The sequence below is a fragment of the Corvus kubaryi genome, unplaced genomic scaffold (assembly GCF_017639235.1).
Source record: "Corvus kubaryi isolate FWS band 111438036 unplaced genomic scaffold, C.kubaryi_AGA036_p1.0 split3-37296, whole genome shotgun sequence".
Lineage (NCBI taxonomy): Eukaryota > Metazoa > Chordata > Aves > Passeriformes > Corvidae > Corvus > Corvus kubaryi.
In genome coordinates, this window is record NW_024582086.1 from 154,663 (window position 1) to 172,296 (window position 17,634).

General features: G+C 40.2%; 2 protein-coding genes across 6 annotated transcripts in view; one reads left to right on the top strand and one right to left on the bottom strand.

Annotated features, from left to right (window-relative positions):
* The window catches only part of IFT74 (intraflagellar transport 74), a 36,831-nt gene extending 36,279 nt beyond the window's left edge, over positions 1–552 (bottom strand). For 2 of the 3 annotated variants that reach the window (XM_042015303.1, XM_042015301.1), the window contains exon 1: positions 464–552. The gene's annotated coding sequence lies outside the window, so the exon portion shown is untranslated. Of the gene's footprint in view, positions 1–289; positions 356–463 lie in introns of those variants that run through there. The other variant, XM_042015302.1, reaches the window with a different exon arrangement.
* Positions 187–16,957, top strand: PLAA (phospholipase A2 activating protein). 3 transcript variants are annotated; one of them, XM_042015298.1, is made up of 14 exons: positions 187–902; positions 3,214–3,407; positions 4,762–4,862; positions 4,946–5,066; positions 5,393–5,560; positions 6,577–6,712; positions 7,212–7,381; positions 8,876–9,033; positions 10,109–10,328; positions 11,412–11,480; positions 13,040–13,111; positions 13,944–14,045; positions 14,651–14,815; positions 16,242–16,957. In XM_042015298.1, exons 1-14 carry the CDS (start codon positions 202–204, stop codon positions 16,805–16,807), a joined length of 2,943 nt encoding a protein of 980 aa, XP_041871232.1. In that variant the 5' UTR covers positions 187–201; the 3' UTR covers positions 16,808–16,957. The 3 variants fall into 3 exon arrangements, with proteins under 3 accessions (XP_041871232.1, XP_041871233.1, XP_041871234.1); XM_042015299.1 differs by having other exon boundaries at positions 3,223–3,407; XM_042015300.1 differs by lacking the exon at positions 13,944–14,045.
* Positions 16,958–17,634: the final 677 nt, after the last annotated feature.

The following is a 17,634-nucleotide window of genomic DNA, read 5'->3' on the forward strand; positions in this document are numbered from 1 at the left end:
ACTCTCACTAAAATAAGTTGAGGGGAGTTGGTTTTGTTTTTTTGTTATCCGCAAAGCACTTCCTTACTGGATGGTACAAGACAGCGGCAGGGCTCAGGAAGGACCACGTATCGTCCAGGAGTAAGCTGGGGCAGCAGTCTCTTTTCAGTGCTTAGTGAGCCCTCAGCTTATTCTTGTGGCACTTATTATTTCAGTATCTGAATGCAAATCTTTAATGAAACAAACTGGAAGCGAGCAACTGCTGCAAATACTCATTTCGGTTATCTACAAACGGTACGTAAGCCCTCACCCGTCACTACAACGATCCCAAACTGCGCTATCTCTGACAAACCCCGGCAGCTTTCGCCACCCCCGCAAGGAGCCCGTCCCAGCCGCAGAGGAGAGGAGAGGAGAGGAGAGGAGAGGAGAGGAGAGGAGAGGAGAGCCAGTTACCCCGACCGCCCAGCGAGCCCCGTCCCCTCACCACGGCCCTCGACCGCCATCAGCCGCCAGGCAGCGCCGCCGTATCGCGGCAACCACCCGCAGGGATATCGCGATGGCCACAAATCTCGCTGCAGACTGTCCCCGCTACCGAAGACTACGACTCCCAGAGGGCTTCGCGAGAGAAGAGCCGGAACACGACAACCTGCGGAGCGCGGTGCCTGCCGGGATAAGAAGTCTCGCGTTGGCCCGGCGGCGCGCCCTGTGACGGCACTTCCGGCGCGGCTTCCGGTGGCGGTGGGGCCCGTGCTGTGTCAGGTCGGCGCTGCTGCCATGGCGGGTGAGGGCAGCACGTTCCGGCTGCGCTGCTCCCTGCTGGGGCACGGGCAGGACGTGCGGGGCCTCACTCGTGGCCTCTTTCCTGAGGGTGGCTTCGTGTCCGTCTCGCGGGACAGAACCGCGCGGCTCTGGGCCCCTGACGGGTGAGTGCTGGGCCGCGGCGCTGGGCGGGCCGGGCCGAGCGCTCCGGCCGGCGCTCCGCAGGAAGGAGAGCGCGGAGATGCCGCCGCAGGGGCTCCGCCTGTGCCCTGCCCATGCCCCGCCGAGTTCGTCTCAGCAGCCGAGTCTTTCTCGGTGGCTGACGGCAGAATCGGCGGGGCCAGGGAAGGTGGCGAGCGGTGAGAGCCTGTTCGCAGGAGGCGTTCGTGATTGGCATTGTCACTTGCCTAGAATCGTGTTAAGGGTTTAGAAGGTACCTTCAAGATCATCTAGTCCCAGTCCCTCAGCCGTGGGTAGGGACAACTTTCACCAGAACAGTTTGCTCAGAGGCCTATCCATCCTGGTCTTGAGCACTTCCGAGGATGGGGTATCCACAATTTCTCTGGGGAACCTGTTCCAGTGCCTCATCACCCTCACAGTGAAGAATTTCTTCCTAAAGTCTAACCTAAGTTTTCCCTCTTTCAATTTGTGCCCATTAGTTCTTGTCCTGTGACTACAGTCTATGAGGAACAGTCCCCTTCCAGCTTCCCTGTAGGCTGCTTTAGATACTGGAAGGTTGCTGTGAGGTCTCCGTGCAACCTTCTCCTTTCCATGCTGAGCAGGCCCAAGTCCTGCATGCCTGCTTTTGGGAAGGTTGTATGTTTTTACGCAGTAGCTGTACACTGATGTTGTAGTGTGTTTTGGAGATGCTAACAAGGTCAGTAGTTCTAGGCATCCTTTTTTCTAGGTGGTATTAATGATGTTGTTTCCACCTCATGCTATTCAGTGCCAAAGTAATCCTGCTAGGTAACAGTACCGTGATTTTGACAGTAAGGCAGTGTGCTTTGAATGTTTAAAAAAACCCATCCTTTCTTAACCTTGCTAAACAAGCTTCTTTAAACGTAAAATGGAATGTGAACAAAAAACTACAAAAAATTAAACACATAAAGACATTAAAAAAGGAAAAAAACAGCCCAGCATTAATTTTTCTGATATTCATGTTGCACAGGGTTGTCTCGTACTGAATTTGTCTAGTTGAATTCACAAAGTGAATTTTTCAGCATATTGCCCTGACCAGAAGCAGTACTGCTAAGCAGTGGTGGAGATGCTGGTATTGCTGGAAGCCACAGGATGTATCTCCTCCTGTGACTATAGTTTCATATTGTGAACTGTGTTCTGAAGTTGCTGGGCATGAATATTCTTTCCGTTGCCTTCACGTGAAATAGAAATAATTGGTAGATTTGCTGAGTGCTTACATGTGTATTGATCTCTGTAGCTCTGTAATTGAAATGAAGAAAAACTAATCTCATTAAGTGGGTCTTATTAAGTCTCTCATCACAAGGGAAAGAACTTGTTAAATTGCACAGAAATTTGCATCACAAAAGGAATTTTAATTCTAACCCATATTTTTTGAGAACTCTATGAGCAAGAAGACATGAGTAACTTCTTTGGAGTCATAATGTTGTTATTGATTTCCTTCTCTGTTTTGAAGGCTCAGGGACTACAGTAGTCAGGGTTTCAGGCACACTGCTGTATGCTGTTTTGATTCAGCTTTTCCAAGAAGAGATGTTGCCTTATTTGTTCTAGGTACTTTAAGGGGAGAAGATGTTTTAGTATTTAAAAGAGTATCGTGATTTCCTTACATATTTCAAGCTTGCCAAACATGAGGGTGTGAAGGATAACAGTATGATATCATATGATAGGTTGTGTTTTTTGAGGGTGGGGGAACAAACACAGGAAAACAAAACAAGTGCACGTCACCACAACCTGCATGTTTATTCTGTGGGAATAAGTAGCTTTTTCCAGTTAGTGCTGTAACCATTGAGGTTGGCTCAGGGTGAAGAAATAAGGGTGCTGCTCGAGTCAGTTATAATCTGTTTAACTGTTGTTCCTCTACAATGCTCCTAATGAAGAGCCAGTGAATACATTTGGCAGGCAGTAAACTTCATTTATGTGCTCTTACTTTAGCATGTACTTGGATATACATTTGAGTTTTCAGACAGAAAAAGATGCCATAAAGACAAACTGTAGCTATTCCTGATCAAATTTGGCATAGTGTTTGCCAGTGAGCATGGAAAAACAAAGTTCTTCCAGGCCTATCATTGCACTGAAAAATAAGTGGAAAGCTTTAAGTTTTCTGTACTGGGGAGGAATTCTGGGATGTAATTTTTGTCTTAAATTTTTCATTCTTTCTAGGCTGTCCATAGTATTTATTCAGCACAAGCCAAGCATAGTTACTAATTCAGGAATTGTAATTTACTCAAATAAAGTACTGTTTTTGTCATGATTCTGAACTGATTGTCACATATGTTTAAGTCTTAACAGGGGTTTTACTGAGATGCATTGTATGAGTGGCCACTCAAATTTTGTATCTTGTGTGTGCATCATACCTCCAAGTGACCTCTATCCTCGTGGGCTGATTGCAACTGGTGGCAATGATCATAATATTTGCATTTTCACAGTTGACAACCCAGCTCCTCTTTACATCCTTAAAGGTCATAAAAACACAGGTATGTAGTAATTGTATGTTGGAGTTTTTACATAAACGTTAATGTGATTTATTAGAAAGGAAATAAAGTTGAATTTATGAAACTCAGTTTTGATTTATTTGGTATATTGATGCCATGATGACTTTTTGCCTTTTCTTTTATACCCCTTTTATACCTTTTTACAACTTCTGTATTTCTTAGTGGTTTTTTTTTAGCCTACGTTCTTGGACTTGTTTGTCAAGCTAGGAGACTAAACATTTTAGAAGCTTCATCATTAGAGATCAATATGCCCATCCAAGGGAAGGTTCCTTGGGGAGGGGGGCTCATTCAAGCCTCTCACTGGGGAATCTTCGATAGATATATTAATTAGTAAGACCTGTAATGACATACCAGATCTTTTGTGTGGTATGCATTAAGGTGCATTCGACCTGGATGTGTGCACCTAAGGATCCTTAAAATAAATACAAAGGTAAAGCCCCTTTTTCCCTTCTAACTGTGTTTGACTCTTGATTTTAAGACCAGGAAAAGGCATCAATATAATGTAGCAAGGTGTTTAATTATGGCCTCTGCACATAGGATTTTATAATCTTAATTTATGCAGTGACCATTCATTGCAAGGACTTGCAAGTTTATTCTGATGAGTATTTGAACTTTCTCTGTCCCAGCAATTCACAGAATGATTACCCTTTTGTCAAGAGTTGCATTTTTATCAAGCAGTTAGTTCAGTTCTTCATGTATTAAGCTTAATTTTTTTTGTCAAAGATGATACAAGTAGAAAAAGTCAGCTTCCTAAATGAACTTCCTCTGCCCATTTTGTTACTTAGATGGGTATTTAATATTAATTGGTGCTTTCAATATATAGCTTTACACTGTGTAACTGGAACATTTGAAGATTATCTTTTTACTAAATTTTGAATGTCACCACAGTTTTTTGGTGGTAGTATTTTGCCTTCCAAGAAGGTGAGCTAAGTATTTTTTGTATGAAATAACTTCTTGAAGACATAAATTAATACCTGTTGATAAAACTTTTCTTCTCATAAAAGCTGCACCTTTGAATTAATTGTGTGTCTTGACTAGTTGTCTAATCTGTTTGTCATTATATTCTAGTCCAAGAGAAGAGATCTGTGGCTTAAGAGGAAATTTAAAAATATGAATGGCAAAAACATTTCAAAGTTTTTAACCTAAAATTAGGAGAATTTTAAGGAGCTTCTTTCTAGTTTGCAATGCAACTACAGTTCACTTAATTCTTCTCTAGACTCCTCAACACTAAATATGCTATTAATACCAAATAAATCCCCTTAAATGAATCTCTTGAAATTGCTGGCATAAGATTTGGCTGGGTACTTGTCAGTTCTGACTTGAATGTTCATTCCAGTTTGCAGCCTTTCATCTGGGAAATTTGGCACATTATTAAGTGGATCATGGGATACAACAGCAAAAGTCTGGTTGAATGACAGGTGTATGATGACATTACAGGTAGGAAGTTCCTCTACATAATTATGATATAAGTACTCTGAATTTGATTCTGACAAGTCTTAACAATGTTGGGTTTTTTGCAGGGTCACACAGCTGCAATATGGGCAGTGAAGATACTTCCTGAACAGGGATTAATGTTGACTGGTTCCGCTGACAAAACTATAAAACTGTGGAAGGCAGGCAGATGTGAAAGAACATTCACTGGTAAATGTTGCTGCAGTTGATATCATTTCACTGGTGTGATCTGTTCTTGTCAAAAGAGAAAAAACATTAAAATCCTATAAAAGCATGGATAAACTGAACAATATTTAGGTAGGATTTTTAAAATCCTAAAGTAGTTGTGGCCCAGAAGCCACATGACTTTAAAAAAAACAAGATTTTTTTCAGAGAACTGTGAGTAATTAATTTATTTTTTCTAACTGCTCCCACAAAGTTTTGTTGCCTGGATTTAGATTTGAGCTATATAGAAGGGGTATACTACTGCTAAAGGAGACAAGAACTGCATTAATATTTTTTTTCCTCTTGTAAAGGACATGAAGATTGTGTGAGAGGTTTAGCAATTCTCAGTGAAACAGAGTTCCTTTCCTGTGCTAATGATGCTAGTGTTCGAAGATGGCAGATCTCTGGCGAGTGTCTGCAGGTGTATTATGGACATACAAATTATATATATAGCATCTCTGTCTTCCCTCGATGTAAAGGTAGGATTCCTTTTTGACTGTTAGACAACATTCTTCGAAATGAAATGTCAGGGTGCATATTCTGATGTTCTGTGGCACTGCCACAACTAAAGAACTCAGGTAGCATTTAATTTTTTTCTTACACCCAGAATAAATAGATAAAAGAAGATATTGTGATTGACTCCAGATTGCACCACTGTCAGACTTGCTCTGGCATTCTGTGGGATAAAAGGTCCTGGGTTAGAGCTAATTGAAGGCTTAAGTAAAACTTAGATGAAGCAGTAGGCAAAACTATTGTCTTAGCTGCCACCTGTATTTCAGTACTGTTGCAGAGTAGTAAAATAGTAATGTGTGGCACGCCAGTTTGAAATAACGTAAATTTAGGTATTTCCACAACGTGCATTATATGTACTTAGGTTAAGAATTTTATGTATGAGGCTTAATTACATTTGTTTTCAGAGTTACAGTTTAGAGGTTCAGAACTAACTGTTGAGCCAGTTGCAGAAGAAATTCCAAGTCAGTGACCTTTGTGTGGTGTATGGGACACTTGCGCATTTGTTCAACAGGTGAAGTGCATGTGTATGAGTTGATGCATATGTTGTAGATCTCCTATGCCTTAAAATTCCTCATTGAGGAGTTTGTAGACTTTTGAAAGTGCTTTGTGTGTGTTTTCTGAAAAAGCAGGCCTACCTTCCAAACTCAATTTAAAACAAATGTGAAAGTGTGCAAGTATAGTGCAAGATGAAACAGTGATGATTACAAAATTGTTTAAGCCCTTGAAGGGAGGAAGGGATTTTCTTCGTCTTGGGCACAGTTTCATTCACTTAATCTGCAATTCATGCACTTCGGTTTTTTTGAGAAGACAAGTGAAAAGTGGCTTTCTTTTTGCTCTCTACTTGTAATTGAGAGGAGTACTAAATTGCATAAAGGTTCTTTTACTGTTATAATTTTTAGCTACCCAGTTGCAGAATGGCATCTAGTATCATAGTATGCTAAAAAAAATACTTCGAAAGTTTTTTCTATCTTTTTATTTTCAGATTTTGTAACTACTGGAGAGGATAGATCTCTTAGAATCTGGAAACAAGGGGAATGTGCTCAAACAATCAGACTCCCAGCTCAGTCTGTATGGTGCTGCTGTGTGTTAGACAATGGTGACATCGTAGTTGGTGCAAGGTATCCAAGTTTTACTTACAATATATTTGTAGATCCGAATCTGACAATCCTTGAAGAAATTGCCAGCATAACTTTGGATGTCAATTTCATTTAAATTTAAAAATACAGCCATCAAAGTGTGTGTGTGTTAAATTTAAACATGTGCTACACTTCATCCAAAGTGATTTTTTATGTCGTTCACAGAGGTAGAGCGAATTCTTTGGAAATGTGGTAAAGCATGAATAGACTTGAGAATAAATTTAGCAAGCACGGTAAAAAGAACCCTTTCGATAGGCATATTGTATCTTGATTTTAAAATTATACTGAAGATAGGGTTACCTGCTTGATTCCTTCTCTGTGTGGTTTTAGTATGAGAATGAATTCCTTTCATAACAGTAGTTGGGAGGGGTAGTTAGACATAGTGGTGGTTTCATGTGATGTGGAAGTCACCATTAGAATTTCTGCAGTCATTGTGATGTTTAAAATAGTACTTCTGTTTGAATGTTTTCTTTCCATTCAGTGATGGAATTATAAGGGTGTTCACAGAGTCCTTGGAACGTACAGCAAGTGCTGAGGAGATTCAAGCTTTTGAAAATGAGCTTGCCCAAGCATCCATTGATCCTAAAACTGGTGATTTAGGAGATATCAATGCTGATGACCTTCCTGGGAGAGAACACCTTAAGGATCCTGGTAAGTTACTGTATTTCTGTCATGTTAGAGGTGCCTCCAAATCTTGGTTTGAGGTATTGAAACTTCTGATAGTTTCCAAACTTAAGGCTTTAATCCCTTTCAATAAGGTTACTGAAGGAAACAGTTTAATTTTGCTCTACTACCCTTTCACTGATTCTTTTGGAAGCAGGACTCTAGGTTTTTTGGTTTTGTGGATTTTTTTATTCTCTTACGAGATAATTTAGACAAAGGTGGAATCGATGCTACTGTGTGGTTGAGATGTTTTTGATCTGTTCTGCCAGGTGTACCAAGAGTACGCGAAACAGGTAATTTGCTAAAGGAATACTGAATTTGCAATTTTTTTCCTAATAAAAGTAGTAGATGCAAATTTTCTGGTTTAGCTGTTGACTTGAAAGATAGTCTTGATGGGCTCAATTCACCCTTTCTAGGTACTTGAGAAGTTCTTGAGAATGCAGTAGAAGTAGTAGTAAACATTATTCTTAAACAGACAAATACTGTTTTCCAAGGTGAAGTAACCAGTGACTTCAGCCCTTGGCTGTGATCAGGAAGTGGCATAGATCTTATATCTGTATGAAACTTTGCATCTTGTTAGACTATGGGAGAATATCACCTTTCTTAATTGTCATCTCACTGGGAAGATGATGAATTTCTGAAGTACTTGACCTAAGTGTTGGTTTGACCACTTAGTCTGTTGGCAGATACTGTTACTATAATTGTAAAATGCTCATTAAGATTGCTGCTATTCTTGTTGTGAGATGTAGTATTGTGTCTGGTTTTTGCTGGGATAGAGTCTATTTTCTCCACAGTAGCTAGTTTGGGGCTGTTTTGAATTTGTGCTGGAAACAGGGTTGATGACACAGGAATGTTTTTGTTACTGCTGAGCAGGGCTTACACAGAGCCAAGGCCTTTGCTGCTCCTCACTCACCCCACCAGTGAGGAGGCTGGGGGTGCACAAGGAGCTGGGAGGGGACACAGCTGGGACAGCTGACCACAGCTGACCCAAGGGATATCCTATACTGTATGGCATGATGCTCAGCATATATATATATAGGGGGAAGGAAAAGGAAGGGGGGGATGTTTGGAATGTTGGCGTTTGTCTTTCCAAGGAGCTGTTGAGCCTGATGGAGCCCTGCTCCTCTGGAGACAGCTGAACACCTGCCTACCTGTGGGAAGTGATGTATGAATTCCTTGCTTTGCTTTGCTTGTGCATGTAGTTTTTGATTTACGTTTTTAACTGTATCTCAATCCCCGAAGTTTTCACTTCTGTTCATCTGATTCTTTCCTGCATCCCAGCCACGGGAGCACTGAGTGTGTCTGAGTGGTGCTTAGTTGCCATCTGGGGTTAAACCATGACACGTATCTACTTAATTCCTGTGCTGTGACTTCAAGTGTTGTTGAACTATTTTTTCATTTTTAATGCTGAGCACCATTTGAATATTCTTTTCTCCTAAAGTAAATCATATCCTTGAAATTGTTCGAACTCCTGTTCTACAGGAACAAGAGATGGACAGACACGGCTTATTAAAGATAATGGGAAAGTAGAAGCATATCAATGGAGTGTTAGTGAAGGAAGATGGATAAAGATTGGCGATGTTGTTGGTTCTTCTGGAGCCACGCAACAAACATCTGGAAAAGTTTTATTTGAAGGAAAGGTATATGCAAACTTTAATTTGTTTCATTATTTCCTAAGTAATCAGTCTTTGTTCAGATAAAATACAGTTTAGAAAATACGTATTTGTACTTTTTTGTTATTTTTGATCTCAGAGGTAGAAGTATAAATAAGTATGATTTGCTTTATTGCTTACGAGCGTTTTGTAAAATGAGCAAGCCAAGAGACACAAATTATTTTGGGGAACGGTAAACTATTAGTAGAGAAATTGTCAAGTTCTATTGTATTTATTGCTAATACCTTGAGAAGTTAGTTTTAATATCCTTCCCAAAGGAATGAACTTTGTAATTTATAATGCAAGGCTTACCTAAAATGTTAGGTACCAGGCCTTCTCTACCCCTTCTCTATAGTAACTATTGAACCTAAAGACAGGTAAGCTGACCTAAAGACAGGTAAGCTGAAAAATGTTTCCTTTACTGAAATATACACAGAAAAGCCTGTCAGGGTCCTCTGAGCATACCTCTGAGAAAGAAATACCTCTGAGATACTGATTTTCACTCTCACAGATTTTGAAGAAACATTAGGAAATCATCATTTGATAGCATTAGAAGTGTGCTTTTAAGACTGAAATTTCTTGAGGCATCTGACTGCACTATAGCTTTGTAGGGAGACAGAGGTGTCCATGAGAGTGACCTGATGCATCTTTATTTTGTAATACATGTGTACACACATTATCATGATATATTGTTTTACTCTGCTCTTGTTGAGCAGAGAGTTCTGGAAAATACAGGTTTAAGTCTGCCATGGTTTTAGCTGGGACAGAGTTCATATTTTTCTTAGCAGCTGGTACAGTGCTGTGTGTTTTGGATATAGTATAACAACAGTGTTATAACACACTGATGTTTTGGCTGTTGCTAAGTAATGTTTAGTGTTTACCCTAAACCAGCAAATGTTTACTTGCAGTCTCTCAGGATAGCATTAATGATATGTTCTGTAAGTATCAGTGTTTTAAGTTTTTAGGCTTAGGTTTGGTCCCCTGTTAGACTGCATTTAATATATTTTTATGTCCAAAGTCCTGGAAGACTTCTAATTATTTTTTATTTTTATTGTGCTTAAAGGAATATGACTATGTTTTCACCATTGATGTAAATGAAAATGGGCCTTCCTACAAACTGCCGTATAACATCACTGATGATCCTTGGCTGACCGCATACAACTTCCTGCAAAAGAATGATCTAAATCCTATGTTTCTGGATCAGGTGGCCAAGTTTATTATGGACAACACTAAGGGGCAAACACTGTTGAGTACAAGTAACCAATTTTCAGATCCATTTACAGGTCAGTATTTTAAACTTAAATGATGACATTAGATACTCCTGCCAGTTTTGTGTCTTCAGCACACTTGCTGGGGATGCACTCTGACTGATGTTGACACCATCCTTAGCGAAGATGTGGAACAGGACTGGATGCAATCCTGACCCCTGGGCTACACCACCAGAGGCTGGCTTCCAACAGATGTTGTTCCACTGATCACCATCCTCTGGTCGTGGTTGTTCAGTCAGTTTTCAATCCACCTCACTATTATAGAATCATTAAAGTTGGAGAAGACCTCTAAGAATATTGAGTTCAGCCATTAACCAACCACTTCCATGTTCGCCCATCAATCATATCACCAGGTGCCATATCCACATAGTTTTTTGGGTGCTTCCAGGGATGAGGATTCAGCCACTTCCCTGGGCAGCCTATTCCAATGCCTGAGCACCCTTCCAGTATAGAATTTTTTTCTGATATCTACTCTAAGCCTCTCCTGGTGCAGCTTGAGACCATTTCTTCTCATCCTGTCACTTGTTACTGGGAGAAGAGACTGAGCCCCACCTTGATACCTTTCAGATAGTGGCAGAGAGCAGTAAGGTCCACCTGCAGCTTCCTTCAGGAACTTAAACACCCCCAGTTCCTTCAGCTGCTTCACATAAGACCTGTGCTCCAGACCCTTCACCAGTTCTGTTGCTCTTCTCTGGACTTGCTCCAGCACTTCAATGTGTTCTTTGTCGTGAGGGCCCCAGAACTGTTCACAGGATTTGAGGTATGGCCTCACCAGGCCCGAGTGTAGAGGAACAATCACTGCCCTGGTCCTGCTGGGATAAAAGCCAAGATACCATTGTCCTTCTTGGCCACCTGGGCACATTCCTGACTCATAGTCAGGCAGGTGTTGATCAGCACTGCCAGGTCCTTTTCTGCCGGGCTGCCCCCAGCCTGTAGCTCTGCATGGGGGTTGTTGTGACACAAGGGCAGGACCCAGCATTTGGCCTTATTGAACCTCATAGAATTGTCTGCCTAGGCAGACTTCAGTATTGTAGCTCTTGATCATCTTGTACATCAAGGTGTGTTTAATAGTCATTGCTTTTCTCACTCTTTGACCAGGTGCTGGACGTTATGTTCCGGGCTCTTCATCTGGATCGAGTACAATACCTGGGGCGGACCCATTTACAGGTAACCTAAAATTCCATAATCTGTCTGGCTAGCACTTAAGATATGCATTTGAGTCGTGTTCTGTTGCATGCCATGTTTATCCCCAGACAGCTGTTCCTTGCAGTTCTCTGGGGCTGTAGTGTGGAACAGCCTGGTAAGGTGGGCTCTGCCACTGGCAAAGCATACTGTTCAGTAGAGGGGAGCCATCTGCTGTCGGGTCTGGCTCATGTCACTCTGCCCTCTACAGCAGAATGGTAAGGACCTAAACCTTTTGTTTTGACAGACTTCATGTGCAAGAACAACACAAGATTATGTATATTCATAGAGATAGTTTTCTATTTTAATTTTTTACTTACATTTTACATGATCTTTATTGATACCATCCACTCTGTATTAGATTCTGATCCTCGCTGGTATAGCTATTGTAGAGTCCCCCTCACTAGTTTAGCAACCTTGTTTGCAAAGACATTCCCAGTTCCAGCCCTGTGTTGGCAGACTTATCCCATCCCTGATTAGTAACTCTTGCTCCTCAGAGAGGGTCCTGTAATCACTCAGTGCCAAAGTCTTGTCTGCAAAATAAGCCATGCAGTGAGTTGCTGACCTACTTGATGCGTCCATTTCTATTCAAGCATTTTTGCTTCGTTCAGAGTGTCAAAGATAAACCACCTGCATCCTTCATCCTTGCTCCCAGAACTCTCTAATCACTCTTGATATCCTCCAGGATGTCCTTGGCAAAACCATTGATGGCCATGTGGAAGAGTAGCAGGGTAGCAGTCTGAAGGCTAGGCAAGGCTTGGCAGTGTCTCTGTGGCATCCTGAATCCTAGCCCCCAGCAGACACCTGCCAAGTCACCAGGCCTCCCTACCCTGCAGGAAGTGACTCTGCTTCCCATCACTGCTGCTTGCCTTTATCCTTTTTGCAGACATGACGTGCAGTCTCAGCTGGCTCTTATGCATCCCTGCTGGGTGTTTGTCCTCACCAGTGCACTCACTGCCTGTTCTGCAGTTGCAGATCACAGGTAGAGCAGAAGCATTTGTGCTGTTACCAAAATTCACAGCCTTCAGTCTTCCCCATCTTGACAGTCTTTCTGTCTCCACCTGTCTCTCCTCCCTGGCTTTTGTGACTCTGTGGTCTCTGCAGACTGAGGCCTCAGTGCAAGAGAATTCACCTCCCACAGGAGAGTCCACTCATAGCCCAGGCACAGAGAGAGTCGAGGCCTGGGCTTTGCAGTGTGCCCTCCTGCTGGAGCTTGTCATGGATAAGGTATCTGCTGTGCTGAGGCCCACTTCACCTGTGGGTGCCAGAGACCATGACACAGTGTCTCCCAGCTGTGGCTCATTTCGGTTGTGAATGCCGTCATCACCACCACCCTTGCACAGGCATAGATTTAATCCTTAATGAAGTGTTGACTGCTTCTTTGTAGTTCCTTTAGTGCAGAATAATCCCTTTTAACAGTCATGTTTGAAAACTAGTAACTAAATACAGGTTACCTAATAGGTTGGGTAACCGGTATTTAGTTAGGTAACTAATAGTTACCTCTTTACTGGTGGTGGTGTTTCAAAACTTAACATCTTTCTTAGGTGCTGGTCGCTATGTTCCTGGTTCAGCATCAAATGCAGTAACTCCAGTGGGTGGGGTTGATCCGTTTACAGGTAAGAGACAATGTCTGCCAATGAAAAACGTTCCTGATCTCTTGGTTTGTTTTTTCTCTCTGACATGAATTCTGCATTGATGCAAATTCATACTTTATTAAAAATAATGGGCAGATTGAAGCTGCTTATACTCTGAAATTATTCATAAAATAGGGATAACAGAGCCTTCCTTTACATGCAGGAATCATGCACACAAGCTTTAAAATGTATGATCATAATCTGTTTGAGAGGATTATTGATCTCCTAATAGTTGTTGATCAGAGAAACTGATACAGTTAATGGGCATTATACAATATCAGCCACTAAACGACCTGTGAGTTTAAGAAATCATTATAGGTGATGATAAAAGCTTTTTGTTGCTCTTCAAAAAAAGAGATTTCAGGCTACTATTGCATGTGCCATAACTTGGTCATTTCTTCAAATCTTCTCATATACAAACACTTCCATTATGAAAATAATAAAAACATAAGATTTCAGGGACAGAAGGGATCTTTTTTCTAAAAAGACCCTTGCCATTTTCATGTCTTAACTACAATAGCTATTGCTATAAGTGACTGTGTATTTAGTTCACATAAATAAGAAATAACTCTTAATAATGTCAACTTGTAAATTTTTACATGAGGGGAGAACAATTTGTGAAGATACTGCTTTTAGTTTTAACCCTTGAATGTAAAAATAATGTAAGGAATGACAGATATTTGCATAGACATTCAATTTTTTTCAAAACATACTTTTCTGAGCAATATCCAGCAGTAGAGAGTTACTTCTAGGACATCATTCTATGTCAGACACCTTGGTACACTGTTGAATGCTCTGTATTGCCTTTCTGTAGGAATGAGTGCCTACCAGTCAGCTGCAGCTAAAGTTGAAAATATTTATTTTCCAAAGAAGGATGCTGTCACCTTTGACCAGGCCAATCCTACGCAGATACTGGGTCAGTGTTTTAATATCAAGGATATTTTCTTAAATTTTTTTGAAGTAACTTGGCTAACTGAGCTTTAAAAAAAAACTATCCTTAATGCTAGATCCATTTCAGTAATCCAATACTCGGTTTTTTAAATCACAGTGAAGTTTGAATATAGCACATGCCATAAGCAAAACATGATCACATGACTTAAGTAAAAATACAAAAATTGGGATCGCACTAAGAACATATAGACTCTTTATTGTTTCTACTGCCTAATAATAGAAAGAGCAAAAAGGAATTGTATTTCAGTTATGAAAGCTCTAATGTTCTTATGATTCTTTTCTGGATTTTTCTCTCTATGTAGGCATTTTTTGAAATTTTTCTACAAATTCTCAATCTTCGTGTTGCACTGTTTAAGGGGAATTAATAGTAGCAATCATTGTGATAATTAAAAACTTAAAATTAGAAAATTATCAAATTGGAAAGAGTGTTTAAAAATCTGACCTCCCAAAAACCCCTGAATTGCAATAGTTCTTACTTGTTTATAAAGTGCTTTTGTAGCATTTCATTTGAGATCTCAATTTATGAGGTTCTGTTTCCAGAAAGGTGTGCCTCTTCTATTGGTATTACAGGGAAATTAAAGGAACTTAACGGCAGTGCAGCTGAAGAACATAGGCTTACTGAAGATGACTTGATAATCCTAGAAAAGTTACTGTCTGCAATGTGCAACACCTCTGCTGAAACACCTACAGCACAGCAACTTCAGACTTTATGGAGAGCAGTTAACTGGCCAGAAGGTAAACACTTGCAATCATTTTATGCGTCATGTCATCAGTACTTCACCATGAAAGAAAAGTCTCGTCATGCTGTATGTTACACTGAGTCTGTCCCAAAGACTTAATAGCCCAATTAGAAAGCAGAAGATGACTAAAAGGTGCTAACAGCAGTGATCAGCTGCAGGGGCAAATTTGGTGATTGGTTGTCAGATATTATTGGCACAATAATAAACATAAAGGAGAAACTTGATATGAAAATCAGTTATGATTACTTCATTAGCAAGGCCATCCTCAAAAAGGTGGGAGACTTGTTAGGGAGTAAGGAAGTGTGAACTTGGGATCCTAAGATGTTACCAAATGAGAGATGAAATTATGGAGATAAATTAGGGGGGAAAAAAATCAAAAGTAGCTCCTATTTAATATGGTAGAGAAGAAGTTACTGATGCTAGGCTACATGATCAAAACTGCATTAGTGAAATGACATTCTGGAAGAATGCAAGTGTAGGTGATATAATTACATTTAATAATGTATTATCTGCGCTGATGGAGTGGAAAAGCTATTTTGGTTGTTACGGCACACTCTGGAAATAAACAATTGTTTGCATATACAAATATCTAAGCATGGTTAAAATGAACTGCTTTCTTAAAATCACAGTTAAAGATTTACTGACAGGAAGAACATTTTAGTATTAAAAATTCGTGCTAATTATATAATATCACATAATCAAACTGTGTTTTGCATAATGAGGAGCTGGTGATGGCCAGTGTCATACCTTTCAGGCTCTTTGTATTGTACAAAGCATTAATTCTGAAGATTCTGCACATCTGCAGGAAAAACATCAATAAGTAGTTGGGCAGGTTCAGCTTTGATTTTGTTGTAAGCATTGGATACCAGTAGTAGATCCAAGGAGCCAGATATAGTCAGAATTTGGGAAAGGAGGGACACGCTAAGCTTTCGTTTCCTTACAATGATTTCCAACTCATCAGTGGAGGACATACTTTTTATTTTATTTTCCTGTTTTGTAGATATACTGTACTGTAAATTACGGAATGAGGACAAAGGGAGATGCTGTCTATGTAGAGATGTTCAGTCACTGAACTTTTAGCTTTCAAAGACAGTTTTGGATTAGTTATCATATCTTGTGCTTGCCTTCAGTGCTATCAATAAGAGATTTTAGAAAAGATTTTAAGATTTCCTGCAAAGCGCTATGTTAATCCTAAATTAAGGATTATGGCTTTTTTTATGATAGTTGAAGCATTGCTAGAATGGATTTGTCAATATTTGTCTTTATGAATTTCAAACAATTTATGCTTCTGCTTGAAACTGTTACTGGCTGTTTGCAAAGCTGCAGGGCTAAGAAGGTCTGTGTCTGAAAGAAACTCACTGACAAATTTACATATATAATGTGGTATTAATACTAACATTTTGTTTTATTTTGTTTCTCAGATATTGTCTTTCCAGCTCTAGACATTCTTAGATTGTCTGTCAGGCATCCCACTGTGAATGAAAACTTCTGCAGTGAAAAGGAGCACGTGCAATTTATCATCCTTCTCCTTAAATTTCTGAATCCTAAAGGAAAGCAAGCAAACCAGCTGTTGGCACTTAGAGCTCTTTGCAATTGTTTTGTCAGCCATGCAGGCCAGAAGCTCATGATGGAGCAGAGGGATGAAATAATGACACAAGCAATAGAAACGAAATCAGGCAATAATAAGAACATCCACATTGCGCTGGCCACGTTGACATTGAACTATGCTGTATGTTTACATAAAGTCAACAACGTTGAGGGCAAAGCTCAATGTTTATCAGTAATCAGCACTGTTATGGAAGTTGTTCAAGATCTTGAAGCCATTTTTAGACTGCTTGTGGCTCTTGGGACGCTAATCAGTGATGATACAAATGCTGTGCAATTAGCTAAGTCTCTGGGAGTTGATTCTCAAATAAAAAAGTATGCCTCTGTATCGGAACCAGCTAAAGTAAAAGAATGCTGTAGGTTTGTTCTTAGTCTGTTATAATCATTTTTCTTAGCACTTGGAAGACAGTGTATGCAGAAAAAAGATGCTTTTGTTCATATTTTATGTCAGACTATACTTGGGAAAATACTACGGATTAATTACACTTGACTTGTTGCAAGATACAGAGAAAATAAAACTTTTTTCACTCTTTGTCATTGGCCTGCTTTTCTGAAGTGATCAGTGCACTGGAACTTTGCAAGGAGTCCTGGCATTGCTCAAATAAAAATATATCACCAAGAAGTCAAACCATATCAGTACTTACAGGTCATCCAGACAGAAAGGTAGGAAATGGCTGTTATTTAGTGACTGTCAACTCTGACACCCACCCCAATCACATTCTGTGTTTCATCATGAGTCTGTTCTTGACTGTGGGTTTTTTCAGCAGAGAAGGGGCCCTGAGATCTCTTTATAGTGCATTTCACAAGCTTATTAGTTAATGTTTGTTAATATTAACCCTTGTCAGATAGCCTGGTAAGGAAATTTTTCATCAGCCTTCTCCACTTCCTTTTGAAACTTAGCTTTCATGACTCTTACCTCTTTTAACCCTAGGACTAGATGACTTTTTGAGGGGTAGAGTCTCTACCTGCTGTATGGATGTTGTGCTTCACTCATGAATTTGTATCTTGCAGCTTGTAAAATGGCATGGACTTCTAGAGAAGCCTTTAACTGACTTTTTAATTTTTAAGGACAGGAACACCCCACCAGTATATAGCAGGTGTCTTACTCTATGTTGTAAAATCTAGATGATTAAGAAAAGGTCATTTTGAAGAGTGGGAGAGCAATCTAGATGCAGAGAAGAGATTGAGCAGCAGAATCTTGAAGAAGCT

Coding starts and splice junctions, on each gene's coding strand:
- PLAA (XM_042015298.1), top strand. CDS start 202: ATGCAAATCTTTAATGAAACAAACTGGAAGCGAGCAACTGCTGCAAAT. Junction 4,863..4,945: donor GGTGTATGATGACATTACAG/GTAGGAAGTTCC, acceptor GGTTTTTTGCAG/GGTCACACAGCTGCAATATG. Junction 11,481..13,039: donor TGGGGCGGACCCATTTACAG/GTAACCTAAAAT, acceptor CATCTTTCTTAG/GTGCTGGTCGCTATGTTCCT.